A 17,310-nucleotide genomic window follows, 5' to 3' on the forward strand; every position below is an offset into this window, starting at 1 on the left:
GATACCTGCTTAATGCTGCAGTACTATTACACTGTTTGTGGATTGGTTGTAGGATTTGAGCCAATAGCTCCAACAGTTAGTCTGTGAGCCAATAACCGGTGAGGGTTTAGAAAACAGGTATTGTGGTGTGCCGGAGAAAGAGGTTTTATCTCCAAAATGTCCAATCTATAATATCAATGAAAGGCTCTTGATCATTATATGACACAATCCATAAGAATAAAATAAACTAAATTCAGTAAATTGAATAGAAGTGGAGCAAGTAACACAAAATATGTATCTCCTTTCCTGGACAAAAATTTAAATAGCATTTCTTTCACGAGGGGAAAAACTACATATTTTATCCACCAGCTTCATTAACTGCACGTGTCTGTGGAAAATATGTTTTTCATGTCATATTTAATGCAAAGGGACATAATGTCATTGTGTGTCACTATGACTTAGCAATATGAAATGAATAATAAACTCTGTTTTCTAATATGTCTACTTGCATGTGTTTGTTTGGTCGGGATTACGGGAAAACGAGTGTTTCTCTGCTATACTGACAGTTAAGTAGGAAGACCTTAATTGGCATGCAAAGCCCAAAGCATTCCCAAACATGGCAGAAGATTTATGCAAATGTAAGTGTGTATGTTTGCGTGTGTGTTTGCGTTTGTTTGTGCCTGTGCGTGTCTCTACAAGAGCTTGCACGAGTTCCCAAATGAACTTCAGCTATAAAGTGTGTTTGAGCTGGGCTACACATTAAGCCATCATGTTACAAAAAAAGTGTTTCAATCGCTTAGAAGATGTAATGGAAGGAGATGTTTCTTGTATGATGACAGGGCTGCGAGGGGGCTTCCAAGGTCCTGTGACTCTGTGAAGTCGCTTAACATAATTTACCACGTATGTCAGACGAGACTGGGGATGATAATTGAAGGTGACCTCAATTTGAGAACACTGCAGTTTGCAGGCCATTGATTCTTGCAAAGAGGGGAATATTTCTGTCTCCCGACCAAAGGATGGAGAGTATGTGCTTATGTGAGAGAGAGGAGAGAGAGCACAAGCCTGTGTGAGAGTGTAATGGTGTGACTTTATTAGGACCTGTGCCGTCGTTTCTATCTCTTGATCTGGAGGGACTAGGTCATCTATCTCCATTCTATCTCTCTCTCTCCTAAGCTCTTCTACGCGTTTCATTTTACCTTTCTCCTCTTCACATGTTCTCCCCTAGCCGACGAATCACTCTTTCTCCTTTCACTCATCGCCTCCCCCTCCCCCCCATCCCGTGCTCCTTTTATTTCCTGCTTAGCCACAACCCTTTTCTTTATTGTGCCGGCTCTAAAGTATAAATCTGGTGCCGCTTTTCCTCTCTGTAGTCATTAAAGATGTTGCAGATAGCTAACGAAGCAATTACACATGGCAGGTTTGTCGCCTCTATATAAGAAAGCAGTGGAGCCTGGCATGCCCGGAGATGTGGAGAGAGATAGAGAGAGATATAGGCTCCCTTGTAAGAAGGTAATGGAGCAGAAAGCCAATTCTACCACAGTGCAGCAGTAATAATTATGACTGATCTCAGGTGTCTGCTATTATCATTATCGCTAGACAACTGTATGCATATGTGTTAACTATGATGGGGATAAATGGCATGACAAGGAGGATTGAAAAAGGCGATGGACGATTTGAGAGGGGTGGGCGGTAGGATGGAGGGAGGGGAAACAGAGGAGAAAGATGATGAGGAAAAGGAGTCGGGGAGAAAGAGAGAGGTCCTCCGAATGATAACTTAATTAAAGTAAGACGGGGAAAACAACCCAAAAAATAAATCTGGACCGTGAGCCTTTCATTAATGAGACTCACAGCAGGGATAAGAGAGAAGGCTCATGGAGGAGGGAATAGAGATCTCAGGTTAAGTGGTATTCTCAACAGAATGAAGAGATAGATATCCTCTCCTGGCGTTGATTAAACCCGTAATAATCAACTCTGCTCCTTGAAATTAAATTCTTACAAGTTTTTCCCATGAAAGAAAATCTCTTATGGGCCTCAGAACGGTTTGGATATAACTTTACACCTTTGCATCGATTTGTGTATGCAGATCTTCAACCATGCAAACTACCACCACCACCACCTCCAGCCACCACTCAGCCGCTCTCCTGCAGCTCCCGGCTCATCAAACAAACAAACCTCTGCTTGTTTCCTGTTTCCTGTACACTATACACTGTCAGCGGTGACATGGGAGTAATTCAGACAATACTTGTTCAAACTGGAAACCAATGCTTTCTCAGATCAGCAAACCAGTACTGGGTTGCCCTCAAAAGTCAATGTTCCAAAAAGTTAATGTATTTTATAAGCTGTTCTCTGTCGTATGGCGCAATCACCGTCTCTGAGTTAGCTGCCTTAGCTGACTTAGATTGCAAGACACCACTAACCCCTTGTAATGCTACATTGAAATAAGGGGCATAGAGGAATGATATAGTTATGTGATTGTCGAGGATTGGTTCCCGAGGCAATATATGTACCCTCCACTGACAGAATCCTTTTCATGGCGTCTTATATCATATATACACACAATGTAGACAATATTACATTTTCACGGTAGGGGGGCATAATTGGTGGCATATGCATATACTGTAAATGGTGTGAGACTTACATAATGAATATGTCAGTATCACAGCGGTTTGGCTCTTTGGGGCCCGTTGTCCATAATTCAGAAATCTATAATGCAGACACTGAATGGTCGACTGTATAAAAGACATGGCATTGTGAAAGAACGCGGGTACAAGAGAAATACATTTGACTTCATATGGTATGAAAGTTAATGCACATGGCGTAGGGAGGAGAGACATATACACATACATACAGAGACAGAGCGAGATGATCTATAATTTATTCAGCAAAACAACCAATGTTAATTGAATTTGTTTGAAGAGTTGGGCGTCTCTTCGAGGAAAGGTCAGCGTCAGGGGAAACCTCAGTGTCCAAAACCATTAAACTACTAATTTACCACAGAGTGAAGGCTAAATAATAGAGCAAATGTTGCTCTGAGAAAGGTTTGCAAACGCGAAGGATCAAATATTTAGTAGATAAGTCTTCTACTGTATCATAAGACCAAAGGGAATGTCAAATACTGTCTAACATACAGGCAGAGGGGACAGCTGGGAAGATAGATGGCAAAGGCTAATGCTCAAAATATGTAAAATAAAAAAGGAGTAGTAGGCAGTAAAACATACAGGGTCCCAAAAGCTACCTCCTGTTACTGTAGAGAATTCCCTTGGTAAATCATCTACAATAAGCAATGAATAGACCAGCCTTACCCAGGCCTCTGCTCCCCTCAGAGCTTAACTTTGGTCTTGTCCACTCTGCAGCTGGGGGCCTCACATCCATCTTTCCCAATCTTCACTTCCTTACACCCGGGCCACACCAATTGCTTGAGCTGCGCGTGTGCGTCGCTAAACATCTCGCTTTTCACTTTGGTCTCCATGTTATGTTATGCCCCCATGTCCACATGAGCCACGTGCCTTCAAGAATCAGACCTCATCCATTAACCACGTGCGGTTCACAGCAACAGAGGCAAGAAAAGAGGATCTTTCACCACAGTTTCAATGTCTATCTGTCGAATGCGTGATAACTATAAATATGCAACAACTCCTGTACCTTTTTTCAAAATAAAAGCAGCTATTATAGCACTTTTTATTGTGTAAGGTTTGCAGGACCAGAAGATGGAAGGTATCATTTCGTTGAGTCCTGGGATTTACTGACTTTACTTTGAGAAAATATAGTAGTCATACCAGCGACGCAGCCTTAAGGTGTGTCCCAGGCTTTACTTTAGGCCCTCCTTCCAATTATCTTTCGATCAACCATACTACATAGTTCAGCTTTAAATCAAGGTACACTTTCTTGAGATTTAATTAAAAATAAACTGCTCTTAACATTATTAACATGTCTAAAATGTCAAACAGAGCAACTTGAGATTAGCTTTGGCTCCTTCCAAGAGCTTCCTTTACCCAGTGGCTGTGATTTACAAAATCCACTGCATGGCAAGATTAAATGCTGCACCCCCACCCCACTCTTTTCAGCCATGTTATTAAATTAAAGTTATTGCTGCAGCTGATTGCTTAATGTTGCTAACTGTGATTGCAAGCTAATTCAAAGTTAATCTTCTTACTGTTTCTGTAACACACCAAGCCTGAACAAACAGTTAACTGTCTGTTTAGCATGTAGGTAGATCTGTCCAGGTAAGCCTCAGAAATAATATTCTTTATTTTATGAAATGTAAACTGAATGCAGAGATTACTGATTAAAGCTGACTATTTTCAGCTCAACTCTTTCCTCATCATACCAGATTTCTCGGAAATATTGTGTTTAACGGATGGACAAAGCTATCCAATTATCTGGACTCATTATATTACACAGCCATCTTCACTGCAGCAGCGATTCCTGCACTGAAATTAACTTGAGAAGTATTGTCTCTGAAGCCGTCATCACATAAGGCAAGACGTTAACCTGGGGTGAGAGAGACTGGGTTACCTTTCATAATCATAAATTTACATCTAGGTCTTTTTGCACCTTGAACCTGTCTTTGAAGGCTCCTGCTGTGGATGATAACTGAGGAAATCATTTTACATACAGGTCATCCCTGTCCATCGCAATGAAATGGAAAAGCTTTGAATTTACAGTGCACCGAACGGAATGCTTGAAAAACTTTAGATGGTTGCTATTTCATTTTTCTCCTCGTATCGCTGTGTTTTAATTTCGCGTTAGCATTTTACTATGAGCACATTCTGGCTCAAACGGGTGGATTTCTCTGGCTTTCATTCTTGACCGCGGGGTGGTCAGAGCCTGATTATTCCATATTAACCTTATTTGATATTAACCTTTTCTACAACCTGACATGCTGTATATCGGCCGTGCTTTTATTGCAGGTGAGGTTAGGTGCTGTGCGTGAACACCGTTTTTCGAGGGGTTCGACATCACTTGCAAAGGCTACAAAATGAAAGTTGATAATCCTGGCAGTCTGAGAGGAATCTAAGCCTCTCTTTAGTCATTCGATGCCTTGTATAAATTTAATTGAATCCCAACGACAGGCCAACAAATGCTCAGAGTGTTCGGGGAGACGGTGGCAGGAATATTGTATAACAAGTGCCTTAATTCCCTCAGAAGTAATTATGCTCTGTGATTAGGGAATTGTGCCTTAATATAATTATGCTGTGCTTTAAAGATTGATTTTGTCTGTGATGGCACGCTGCGTTATGTTGTTGTCTCGCCACATTATACATAATCACAGCTCACTATCTCAACTGTTATCTGCAAAGAGTTCCCTCTGGTGTGGAGGATAGACACTGTGTGTTTGTGCATGTGTGTGTGTGTGTGTGGGGGGGGGGGGGGGGGGGGGTATTTGTGCATGAACATGCTCAAATACATATTCACTAATACTGAGGGGTCAGTGCCACTGAGGTCTTTCCCTGAGTCCAACGCATCAGGACTGTTTAAAAACAACACAAAAGTGGTGAGAAAAAAGCAATCTCTAATTTACTTTATTAATCATATATTTATATTCATATATACAAATAGATTTATGGTAAAGGGTCTATATTAATATCACGCTTTTCTGGTCTCATTTAGCACTTAATGTGCTTTACAGTACAGTTTGTTATTCATACACACACGGTGCATCTATGTGCAGCACTTTCTCACTCGGTCCATCAGACTTCTAATTGTGTAGGGAAACTCCATCTTTGTGTTTCGCTCATATGTTGCTCTATGAAGTACAAAGAAACTGAATAATCAGCATTGGACCATCAGTCCTTACACTTTTTCACTGTAACATGACATATAAAGGTAAAGAGTCATAGCAGAAACACATGTAGGCCATTATATTTCATCAATAACGTCATAGAACATTAGGTGAAGGGCATTGCAGCTACTTGTGGCCTCTGTCTGTCTCTCTCTGAATGATGATAAGGTTTTTGCCCGATGCATAATCTCCTGAGTCCTGCTTGTTGTGTGATTTCTGATTGATTTGAACAAAGTGCCACTAGGAAACGTCAAAGAACTCTCAAAAGGTCTGTCCACCTCTCCATGTTCCCATCACCAAACACTGCTGGAAAATTCTTCTAATCAATCCCATTATCATCAAGTTTCATGTGACGGGTGAGATGATTCTGCATCCTACTGGTGCACATAAAAACAAAAACCAAACAAGGATGCTTGAGCTGCTTCTGTGCAGTTGTGATGTCACTTTCGTAAGCTGCAGCAGAGCAGTTCTATACTCGTCTATACAGTAGTTACAGCCACAAGGAAAGAAATTCCTGCATAAGAATGAGATGCAAATAAACGTAGAGAGCAGGTGCACTGAAGCTTCCTGGTAAATGTAGAAATTATGTAGATCCACTCTATGTGTTAGAGCAGAAATGATTCCCCCCCTCGCCCACAGTAGAACACCACACAGGGGTTCTGTTTTAAGTACTTACCCTACTGACTCCTCTTCCCCGTTCTTCTCCATAATTCGTCCCCAGGATTTCGAAGAAGATGTTGGGGTTCGAGCCGTTGTCAGTGAACTCCAGGAAACTTGTGAGGCCGCTTACACCAAACTGCAGGGACAAGATGATTTCATTTTAACTCATGTTGTTGTTCGGTCAAACTGATCCTTGAATAGCTGTGATCCTCATTAAATAATCACGGCTATAATCGCATCATCAAGCTACAACATTTTTAAAAAATCATGTTTTATCCCTGTTAAGATCAGAGGACACCTAACAGTGAAACAGACATTTTTTTATCTTTCAGGTACTTAATTAGCAGAATCTATCTATCGGCTAAAGTATAAGAAAATGTCTTATTTTGTTTTGCGTGCATTGTTGCTTTTTTTCTGTGTACAAGACAAAAAACATTGGAGATATTTTCCAGTAGGGGAATATATTGTCCTGAGTGTCATGGTAGTTTTAATCAGTTCACATACACACACTCGTGCACACATGCAGGTGCTAGTCCCCAACCTTTGCCCTTCCTCCCAGCAGTGTGACCTGTCAGGTAAAGTGACACTGCAGCTGCTTCAGGGAAGGAGAAAGGTGTTATTCTCCTTAATATGATTCATACCACGTGTGCATGTCTGTGTGCCTGTGTGTGATTGTGCCTTGGATGTGAGGTGATCTGGTGCATGTACACACGCATATGTGCCTGATCGAATAGACACTTGCACATACAAGGACAATCTATATAATTATTAATATATATACAGTCAGTTCAACGCCAAAGAAATCAACAGCACCACAGAATGCATCCTCCAAAAAGGACAAAAAGGAATTGACACCTTTTTAGAATAGTGTTGGTTCATAAAACCAGAAAACACTTAAACTGTCATGACGGTAATATTTACTGCAGGACGGTTGTATTAGGCAACATTAGATTTAACTAGGTGTAACAATAAACTGTCCAATGAGGGCAAATATATGACACGGCTCATAAATACTGTTAATATGCTATTTGGCTAATTAATCAAATTTGACACATAAGTATATTATTACCGTATTTAATAGATTTATTCCCCTAGGAGGACCACAGACCCACACAATAAAGCGCATGTGTATTTGCTTCCTTGAAAGCCGGGTAAGGTTGAAACATGCTTGGATACTGTTCATTGCTTTTTATAATTATTCAGTTAATTAATGTAGACAGCTCGGTATAGGCAACAACAATTATCTTTATTTTAATGAAACCTGGTGTAAATGTCATTTAGCCTGAAAAGCTGATTGAAAGGCAGAGAAACGAATAAAGAAACAAGACTTGAAGGTACTTTTTGGCATTTGAAAGCTCATTACAAATAAAAAATAAAGGTGAATAAGCCTGTGTCTTACAATACCAGCTGTAATTTATCCTTAAGAGTAAAGCTTAGACTTTGAAACAGCCCCATGGCTGCTGGCTGGGGGGTGTCGGACTGCATCACAGGATTTACTGTTAATAAAAAACAATCAACAGAATATTAAAATAAATCCTAAAACTGCTTGACTCCCTAATACTTAAGAAGTGGACAATGCAGCCAATGACAGGGCGAGGATATGCAGTTTCACCTGGTGCATTTCACTACCCGCTATATGAACCTGTTTGCGGACGGCAATCAACAGAGCTCCACATCAACCGCTGCAAATTGGCATCTATAATGGCACCAAATACCTAATCACAGATTAAAAACACAGACACCCAGCGAAGCACATGGCGGATACACTGCAAAACGGAACTGATGCCAGAGTGTTCAAACTCAACTCCGTCACTGCTTTGGGCTCTTGAACGCAGCTCTGTCGAGACATCAGGGCTGGTTAGACAGCCGGGGCCGACTGATGAAAGCTCCACACCTCAGACAGATCTCAAGGTGAATTGCAGCGATAGATATGAAAGCTATGGCACTGTATTTATTATTGTCTGATGCTAATCCTTAAATTAACATTCCACTTGGCTTCATCATTCAGTCGAATTGCCATCCCTGGAGTGGTTTTCTTTTTTTCTTTATTGATATCAAAACAGAGGGCATTGATCAAATTGGGTTAAACAGTGATCAAAGTGTTGCCGAAACCAACGTGGTCTCAAGGTGTGATGCAGAGATTCAGGAACTCGCAGCCGCAGGATGAAAACAATTATCTCCCACAAGTCAACTGTGCAACAACTGAGGGGAACTTGCTAATTGATGCACTCGTTCCTTTAAAAGGTACGCAATCATTCGAAACCATTAGCACTAAGGTCATAAAGTTACTGAGCACAGATTGGCAAATAGAAGCTACTTCTTGAAATAACGAACAGAATCACATTTCCATGGGAAGTGGACGGTAAAGAGCCTTCTCCATGTTCCTCTTCATCCCTGGGGAGGATTTGTGTTATCACAAGAGATGCCAATGTGTAAATTACTTTAGCAGGGATCGTGCTGTTTCAACCACAGTGTCTCAGCCAAAAACAACAGTAGTCCCTGGTCTCAAAAACGTCATATTATGAGCAGATTGGATTGAAATGCAAAAACATGATCAATGGATGAGGTGCAAAATAATGCATTTTTCCTAAATGCTTTAAAAACACATGAAAAACATGTATAAATAGGAAGAAATTATATATTGTGCTCATATGTTGTTGTTGTGACTGGGGATGGACATATGCTGTTGCTTTCAACTGTGACAAACAAAACCTGCGCTCCAAGCATCCACAGTAGTTTTTTGCTGCGAGTCAAGACTTGAGTTTTTGGCAGATTTATTCAAAATACTCTTTTAGAATAACTCTTTTTCTTTTTGGAAACAAAGTATTTACGAGCTATTTTTAAACTGGCAAGGATGCGGCGACAACATCGCAGAGCAGTAGAGCGCCGCAGGAGACAGAGGAAACAGATGGCATGGTCCACAAACGGAGATTAGATATAGGTGACTTTGGGTCACATAGATATCAACAACATTTCAAACAGAAATCCGGAAATGGAGAAGGTTTCACTGGTGATTATATAGTGCAAATCAGATTTGATCTTTCGTGCTGTATCTTTTTACTTATATTTAAAAGCATGTATACCACTATAAACAACAGTAACCGTATGTTGGTTGAACACTATCCTGGATTATTTCTGATTACTTATTTCTTTGTACTTAAGTCTTTGGATAGTAATATATGAAATCGTGGAAACTACAACTATTACATTGTTGGTAGATGTATAAAGTTTTTTATCCGAGCGTTTTTTTGTTAGTTTCAGGTTATTGTGGAAGATAATTAATAAAGGTCTTTCTAAATTTGTATTTTAATTTATCCACTGTCTTTCCTCACTTTCCTCACACTGTTTTGGATGAAAGTGCAATTTTGCTAATTTTTAATCTCTTGCAAAAAAAACATAATCTAAAACATGCATCATATCATATCATTCAACATGTATCCCTGTTATTTTGAAGCTCATCTAATTATTTATTTACCTGCATATATTTTGTTATTCATATCATATTGAGTACTGTAGGAAATATATATATCTTTAGATTTAATTTGTGAGCTTGTAGTTAATATCTTAGAAGTACATGGTAGCTTGAAAGTTAAGTGTTTCAGATGTGAGAACCCTGCTGTTAGGAAACAACAGCATGAACGCCGATGCCGACATTATCGTCAGTGTCTTGAAGCCTCAGACACTAACTATTTAGAAAGCTAGTAGGCACGTAGCATTGTAAGAAATGCAGAGGCATTTTAAAGGATGGGAGTTCATGTGGATTCCATTGTGAGCATGACCCCATTTGAAGGCAGGCTATTTGCTATAGCGTCTAAGTATGTTTGAAAGCATTCTGAGTTGAACAGCTCCCCTCCAGACCTGCAGGATAAGGTATGTGCTTTGCTTCTCTCCCCCCCCCCCCCCCCTTTCTTACCTTTTTGATAGTATCCAGCATGCTCTTGCCTCCCTGCCAAGGTTTGGAGGTCTTCCTGATGCAGCTCAGACTGGCCATGCTGTGCCACTTCCTATCCTCCAGTTTTCTGTGAAAGGTGTTGGCCAGCAGCAAAACGGAGTCATAGATGTAGCGGTTGGAGATCTACAGAGGAAGAAAAGACCAATAGATAAAGGAGGGAACAATTATAAGGACAATAACACAATGAGTACAAAATTTATACTTTTGCTGAGGATGATAATAGAGCTATATATCTCACAGTGCAGAAACCTGAAACCAAAAAATTGCACAATTAGCAGGTCTTTTAAATGTTGAACTGTATTCTTTGGGAGTTAGTTTAGGTATTTTCCTTCGGTAATGGAGCCGGGGAAGATGGACTGACTTGCATTAACTTGTTGATCTATTTTGCACTTAGGGAAATAAAGGAAACCAAACAATATTTACAGCTTCTCTCTTTGTCTTTGGTTTTGAATCTCTCTAAACCAACATGTTTTTACACCTGTAGAATATTGAATTACTACTCCAGCTCCCCTGTGGCTCACAGTGGACACATTTTCATATGAAACCTTTGCACACATACACACAAAATAAGAGCTTAAAGGATGACAGGGATAAAACGTATAGTAGGATCTTGGCACCACAGAAGGAGTCAGAGAGAGAGAGGAGTTAATTTAGTCCCTGATAGATTGCTCTGCGATTCACCGAGCTTCTTCTCTCCATGTTAATGAGAATATAATAAACAGACTACAACAGGCATGATTCAATGCACACACATGAACGCACACGCAGATGATGTATACCCGCTCACATTAACACACTTACCAACACAATAATATAGAATCACAAGCCATTAGCTCAGTAACAGCGCACCTCATATATCACACAGAAGACACACGCACACAGGGGGAGAGAGAGAGAGATAACGTTGCACTGAATCAGGTCAATAAATTATAATAAGTTATAATAACAGTTAAATTGAAGGTTTTTGTTTATGTTTGCTCTGAAAACAAACTTTTATATTGAATTCATCCCAACTCAGCTCAAAAACTGTAACTTATTATTATATAGTATTTAAAACCCTTACATATAAAAGAGGATGAAAAGTAAGATGGCTGCTTCATTGCAATCAAAAATAAATCTATAGCTAAGTCTAAGGTCTATAAGAAAATACTGCTGTAGATGTTTTACAGTATTTTCAAAGGTACCAACATATTTCAGTTTTGGTTACAGGAGAGTGAGTAAATAAATCCATGTGAACAGTGTTATCAGAAAACCTGTTTTACATTATTTACAAAAGTAAGACAATGCCTCAGTTTTGGTTATGGATGGGTAATGAAATAAATCTGTGCGAAACAGTGTTATTAGAAAAGCCAATATTTGAAAGTGTGTAATTATTCTTAGCGAGATAGTCTTTGGCAAATGACTGTCACCAATCATAGACTCAAAATGTGAAACATCAAAATATTTGCTTCAAGGGTGGGATTCGCTGCAAATATAATTTAACCTTATTTAAAAAAAGAAAGAACGATATTTTTGCAACTATGCTATGATCCTTGTCAAACAATTAACCGACAGTGAAACAAGTTCATCTTACATTCAACCTTGCTGACTTCATTGTGAACTATCTTGGGTTTTGTCGCCGTCTTTCACTTGTTGTCTTTTGTCTGACCATCACTCTTTCTCTCTGCTTATTGCTTTCTCTCTGAAATGTTTAAGTGAGACTACCTCTGCTGTTGGGGAACTTGAATGATCAGTGGCTTCTGCTCTTCAGGCGAGGGTTATGTGTGTGTGTGTGTGTGCATGTGGTCCGCCCGAGCAGATGTGCTTCAGTGCAGTGTGAAATTGGGCTTCTGGGCCACTCTCTGACCGCTGAGCTGATCGGTTTTCTCTCTCTCTCTCTCTCTCTCTCTCTCTCTCTCTCTCTCTCTCTCTCTCTCTCTCTCTCTCTCTCTCTCTCTCTCTCTCTCTCTCTCTCTCTCTCACTTTGTCTCTGACTGTCTTTCTCTCCCTCCCTCTCTGCAGTTCACCCACACACACAGGATATCAAAAGAAATGTGAGTGAAGCGTGTTTCAACTGTGCATCCACGATATTACTCTCACTGTCTTTGCCAAATAAAACACATTGTCCTTGACTTTAATGAGTAACAGTCAAACACACATACACACACCAGACTATGTATAATTGTGTATTTATTCAATGAATATCTTAAAAGGACTGGATTCTCGATTATATATTTTTATACTTGAGAAGCACTTAATTCACATGAGGACACACAAAAGCAAAATTAATATAAATATTATTTACATTATTCAATGTTTCAGGGCCACCTGTGCTTCCAGGAGTTAACAACGCGTTTGCATCACAAAGGCGGTATATTTTCCAGCCATAGACTTCTATCAACTTTTACCATAAAAACCTTTGTGAATTAGGCTTACATTTACCATTTTAGGTAAACAAATAAATATATATTGTTACTTTATTTAATTAAAAAGAGTACATATGAAATATGAAAGACCATTCTCTCTTACATCCATGTGCTGATTACAGTGGGGGAGAGTCCCAGGACTTGAAAGGGCGAAATCCACATAAACATTAAGAGCACGTCTCTGTTTTCAATGTGTTTTCAACTTCCATCAAATGTGTTCCCCCGGGGTCTTGTGCATCCACATAAATCAACAGCACATTAATTCAATTTCATATTTTTGTCTTGACAAATAAATAAGAGTGTGTCCCCGTTCCTCCGCTCTGTTTGATGGCAGCTTGATGACTCACATACACACAAAACGGGATAATAATTGCATACATATTGCCACCCTGGGGGACATATTAAAACAACAAAACTACTAAGTAAAGGAAATGTGAAAGAAGAGGGAGGGGAAAAATAGCTGTCACTGTGTTTTCCAGGACTGGGCTATAAGATGAATTGTGTGGTCTGAGAAAACACACACAAGGTTCTGAGCTTTCTTTTTACCAAAATGATTAATGTTCCAGGTAAAAAAAAAAAAAAACAGCCTCACAGGCATAAAGGACAATGTCAAATCAGCAAGGCCGGAGTGAACAGGCAGGCTTTTGGAGACATGTTGAAATGTCACACGCCAAAAGAGAAAGGGAGCTGCTTTCAGGGAAATATGTAACATACAATAAGTAGTTTTCTCAAAAACATGGAGAATAAACCCAAAGAATTGTGTTTCAATTTCATTACAATAGAGAGATTTCATAATATCTTTGCAGGTACAATGTATAAGTCTAGGATATATGTAGATATACCTCAGAATATGTGTTTTGTTCACTGCGATAAATTAAGTTGATAAGTTGTACAGCATATTTAACAACAATATGACATATGAACAGTATCACATGTTGATCAAACATCATGAAATGACTCAATATATTGATGGAGTTGAACATATGCTGCACTCAGTGGACTTGGACGATCTAGTATGATCAATACACCAGCTTTATAATGTTTACTCTGTTCCATGTTTGGCGACATTATCAGAAATGCTTTCATCACTGAGGTAATAGTTGTTGATGGTGTCGTATTAAACTGCTCTTCCTTACATTTATACTTTACCTGCATATTAGAAATACCTGTCGTTGTAATGAATCAACACAACCACTTACTATGACCTCAGTGTTAACACATACAGTAGGATTTCATTAATACGGCTATAGCAATGTGGATAAATGGCTGTAATGGATTGCGTTATCTAACAAAGTGGTTACTGAGTGTCTTTCAGTGTATGTGTGTGATATCACCAACATGTGTACATGTATTCTTGTTCTCGAAGTCATTTGATGCATGTTGTTGTGCTGCGGTTTCTTATTTGGGAACAAAGCTGCCCCGTAACACAATCGGTCCTTATTGACTTTATTCACTGGGGCTTCAACCACATTTCTCGATGTCTTGCTGTTTGAGAGTGTGAATTTAGACTAAGGTTAGTTTTCGTTCACTGCAGGTAATAAAGAGCCGGACAACAACTGCTCTGGTGAGCCGGCTGTGATGATACAGGCTGAAGCTTCCCGATCTATATGTTTCAGTGAGTGAAACACTCTGTTGTCACTCTAGAAGGATCAGAATACACATGTGTTTTGTATGAGTTGTCTGTATATTTGAAATGAACACAACCAGGATCATAGGTACACAGACCTTCAAAGCAGAAATTTGTTGATTTAATTTTTCTGTGACATTTGTTCCTTAAATTGACTCAAGGAGTTTTTGTTATCAACCCTGTGTGTTGGTTTATTTGTTTGTGAGAAAGATTATAGAATAACAATTGGACGAATTAGTACAGAACTTGGCGGAAGTGTGGGACATGATCTAAGGATAAACCCATTTCATTTTGGTGTGTGTTATGTTTTTTTATGTGCTTTCTCTAGCATTGTGAGATTTCCCTTGATTTATCAGAGTAATCCTGGGATCTTGATGAAAATAATCCCTAATGTCTAGGGGACTGATATTTGAGTCTGAGTCTGCGCAGTTTGGTGCAAATTCAGATAAATATCTGGATCTAGTGAAATGAAATGTGGATTAATTTGGGGAGTGTTGAGCAAAGGAATGCTCTATACTGAGTGCGTTTCTAGATCTGTTATGTTCCATCTACTTACCTCTTTCAGTTTTTACATCCTTCTTTCCTCTATAACTTGCTATTTTATGCCAGAAAAAACAACCTGTGGCAGCAATCTCTCTAATTAGCCAAATACACATATAACACACAACACTGTTCATGGCGGCCAATTACTTTCTGTATGACACCTCAATTTGTTTTGGTTCTTATTGACTTCATGGGAAATGGTTGAAAATGGTCAAACTCACCTCCAGCTGCTGGGACCTGGGGCTCTTGGGGTCACAGAGGGAAGTGTCGATCCTGTGGTTGTGTTTGACACAGCGCTGAGTTGTGTTCTGAGGCACGGGGAACATCTGCCGAATCAACGTCAGCCGACCGATTGACTTCATAACCAACTCCTGCAAGTCGTAGTCGGAGATCTCCTGAGAGAGCGGACAGAGAGGGGATATGTTCAGGAATATTAGGGAGATAAATAAATGGATTAGCAAACATTTATGACAAGAAAAATACAAAGAAGACCAACAAACCGCAACCACAAAATGAAAGAAGAAACCTGTCTGGGTACCTTTCCTTAAAAGTTCCTGTAATTCATATTCAAAATGAAATTTAATATATAGTTGAGGCCCATTGTCACCACACTGTGAAGTGAAAACCATTGTCTGTATCATCTGCAAGAAAAAAGTAATTTTTATGAAAGGAAAATGTCAGCAGATGGAAAGAGAAGTCTGTGTGTGTGCAAATTTGTGTTTGCTCGCCATGTACATACGTGTGTGTTTGCACGTACTCTGCATGTCCTTGCAAAACCTTGGGGAAGGAATCATTGCTAATTTTAGCCGTAGTCACAATCTTTCTATCCCTCTCTCTATCCATGGATCTCCATCCATCCTCTGCAAGTGCAGAGGGTCATGAGGTGACGAGATGAGACCTGACGTTTATTGTCCCTGGTGGAGGCGACACCACCTCCAACTGAGACAGCCTCTGCTTTCTTTGTATATGTGCGCAGGGATTGTTTGGAGGATCCGTGTGCATCTTGTGGGCATATTTCAGTTTAAGTGTGTATGTGTACATATGTTTCCATGAGATTGCTTTTCAGGATTTTCATTGAGCAAAATAACCTTTTTGCTTCTGTTTCAATTACAGATTGCAGCCTTCTCGACCAGGGGGGGGGCTGAGACCCTGCCTGAGGAACCTGCACATACATTAACAAGCCATCACACACGATAGGGAAGGGTAATATTATAGATTTCTTTGGTTCATTGACTAATCTCATCGGATTTTATATGAATGTAATTAACGTTCATTAAGACCCGTGAGCCTTCACGGGATGTGATCAATGGTGATTAGAGGCAGTATTATACAGGCTTCATTGGCATAGTTGTGCTCATCTGCATTAATTACATTGATAAATGGCCCTAACTCGATATGGTTTGCAGAAATATACATTTGCTTCTGAAGTCAAGTTGACGCTCCTCTGAATGTTTTTAAAAAACCACGTCAGAATTAAGATTCAGTGATGCAACCTCAGTTACTTTCAAAGACCACGCTTTTTTTTGCTGTCAAATCAAATTATTTTTCTTGAAATAGAGTTACTGACTTGAGATCTTCAATTGATTTAAATTAATAATAAAAGATAAACAACTGAATAAAGGGATGTTATCACCTTGAAGAAAACCTGAAAGGATTAAACAGGTTTATCCTTGTATTAATACCCTGTGCTCTGAAGTATCTACTTTCTAAACAGTCTGAGTAAGGAATCTATTTGCTAGGCTCAAACGTGAAAAAATCCCAAGTGGTCGCAGATATAACAGCCCTGAAGGGGACTGAGTCACAAAGCTGAAGAGATGCAGGACAGAGAGAAAATGCTGAAAATTGCTCAAAAGGCAGATCTGTGGGCCAATAGAAAATTAAGATTCACGGCAAACAGTCAAGGGCAGGCGGAAAAACATCGGCGGGGCAAGAATTATCCAGAGTGCCCCACTCAAAGGATCAAACTCAAACATATACAGACGAAGCAATGTACAGGAATACACACACACACACACACACACACAGACACAGACAGACAGACAGACAGACAGACAGACAGACAGACAGACAGACAGACAGACAGACACACACACACACACACACAGAAAAGATGATTTTGAGATTCGTCCTCTCAACAGGTGTTTGCCCATCATTCTTCTATCGTCCTGTTCTCTTTGCCTCTTTGTCACTGTCTCTCTGGGGAACGACTAAACACACTTCACATACTATGACTTTCAGCGGTGGCTTGCTCTCAAATCCGTTTGCGTTTTAAAAGCCAAACAAAATGAATATGACAAGTACAATTACAGACATACTGACATGGAGAATAAAGGATGATATTATCTCTCACATGTTTACCCAA

General features: G+C 39.6%; 1 protein-coding gene across 1 annotated transcript in view; it reads right to left on the reverse strand.

Moving 5' to 3' along the window:
* The window catches only part of grid2 (glutamate receptor, ionotropic, delta 2), a 423,119-nt gene that overhangs the window by 116,952 nt on the left and 288,857 nt on the right, over positions 1–17,310 (reverse strand). The window contains exons 6-8 of the mRNA XM_053421456.1: positions 15,170–15,343; positions 10,335–10,496; positions 6,438–6,557 (exon numbers count right to left, since the gene is read on the reverse strand). Of these exons, the coding sequence (XP_053277431.1) occupies positions 6,438–6,557; positions 10,335–10,496; positions 15,170–15,343 (456 nt within the window). The remainder of the gene's footprint in view (positions 1–6,437; positions 6,558–10,334; positions 10,497–15,169; positions 15,344–17,310) is intronic.

This window comes from Pleuronectes platessa, chromosome 4 (genome assembly GCF_947347685.1).
Source record: "Pleuronectes platessa chromosome 4, fPlePla1.1, whole genome shotgun sequence".
In the NCBI taxonomy this organism is placed as follows: Eukaryota; Metazoa; Chordata; class Actinopteri; order Pleuronectiformes; family Pleuronectidae; genus Pleuronectes; species Pleuronectes platessa.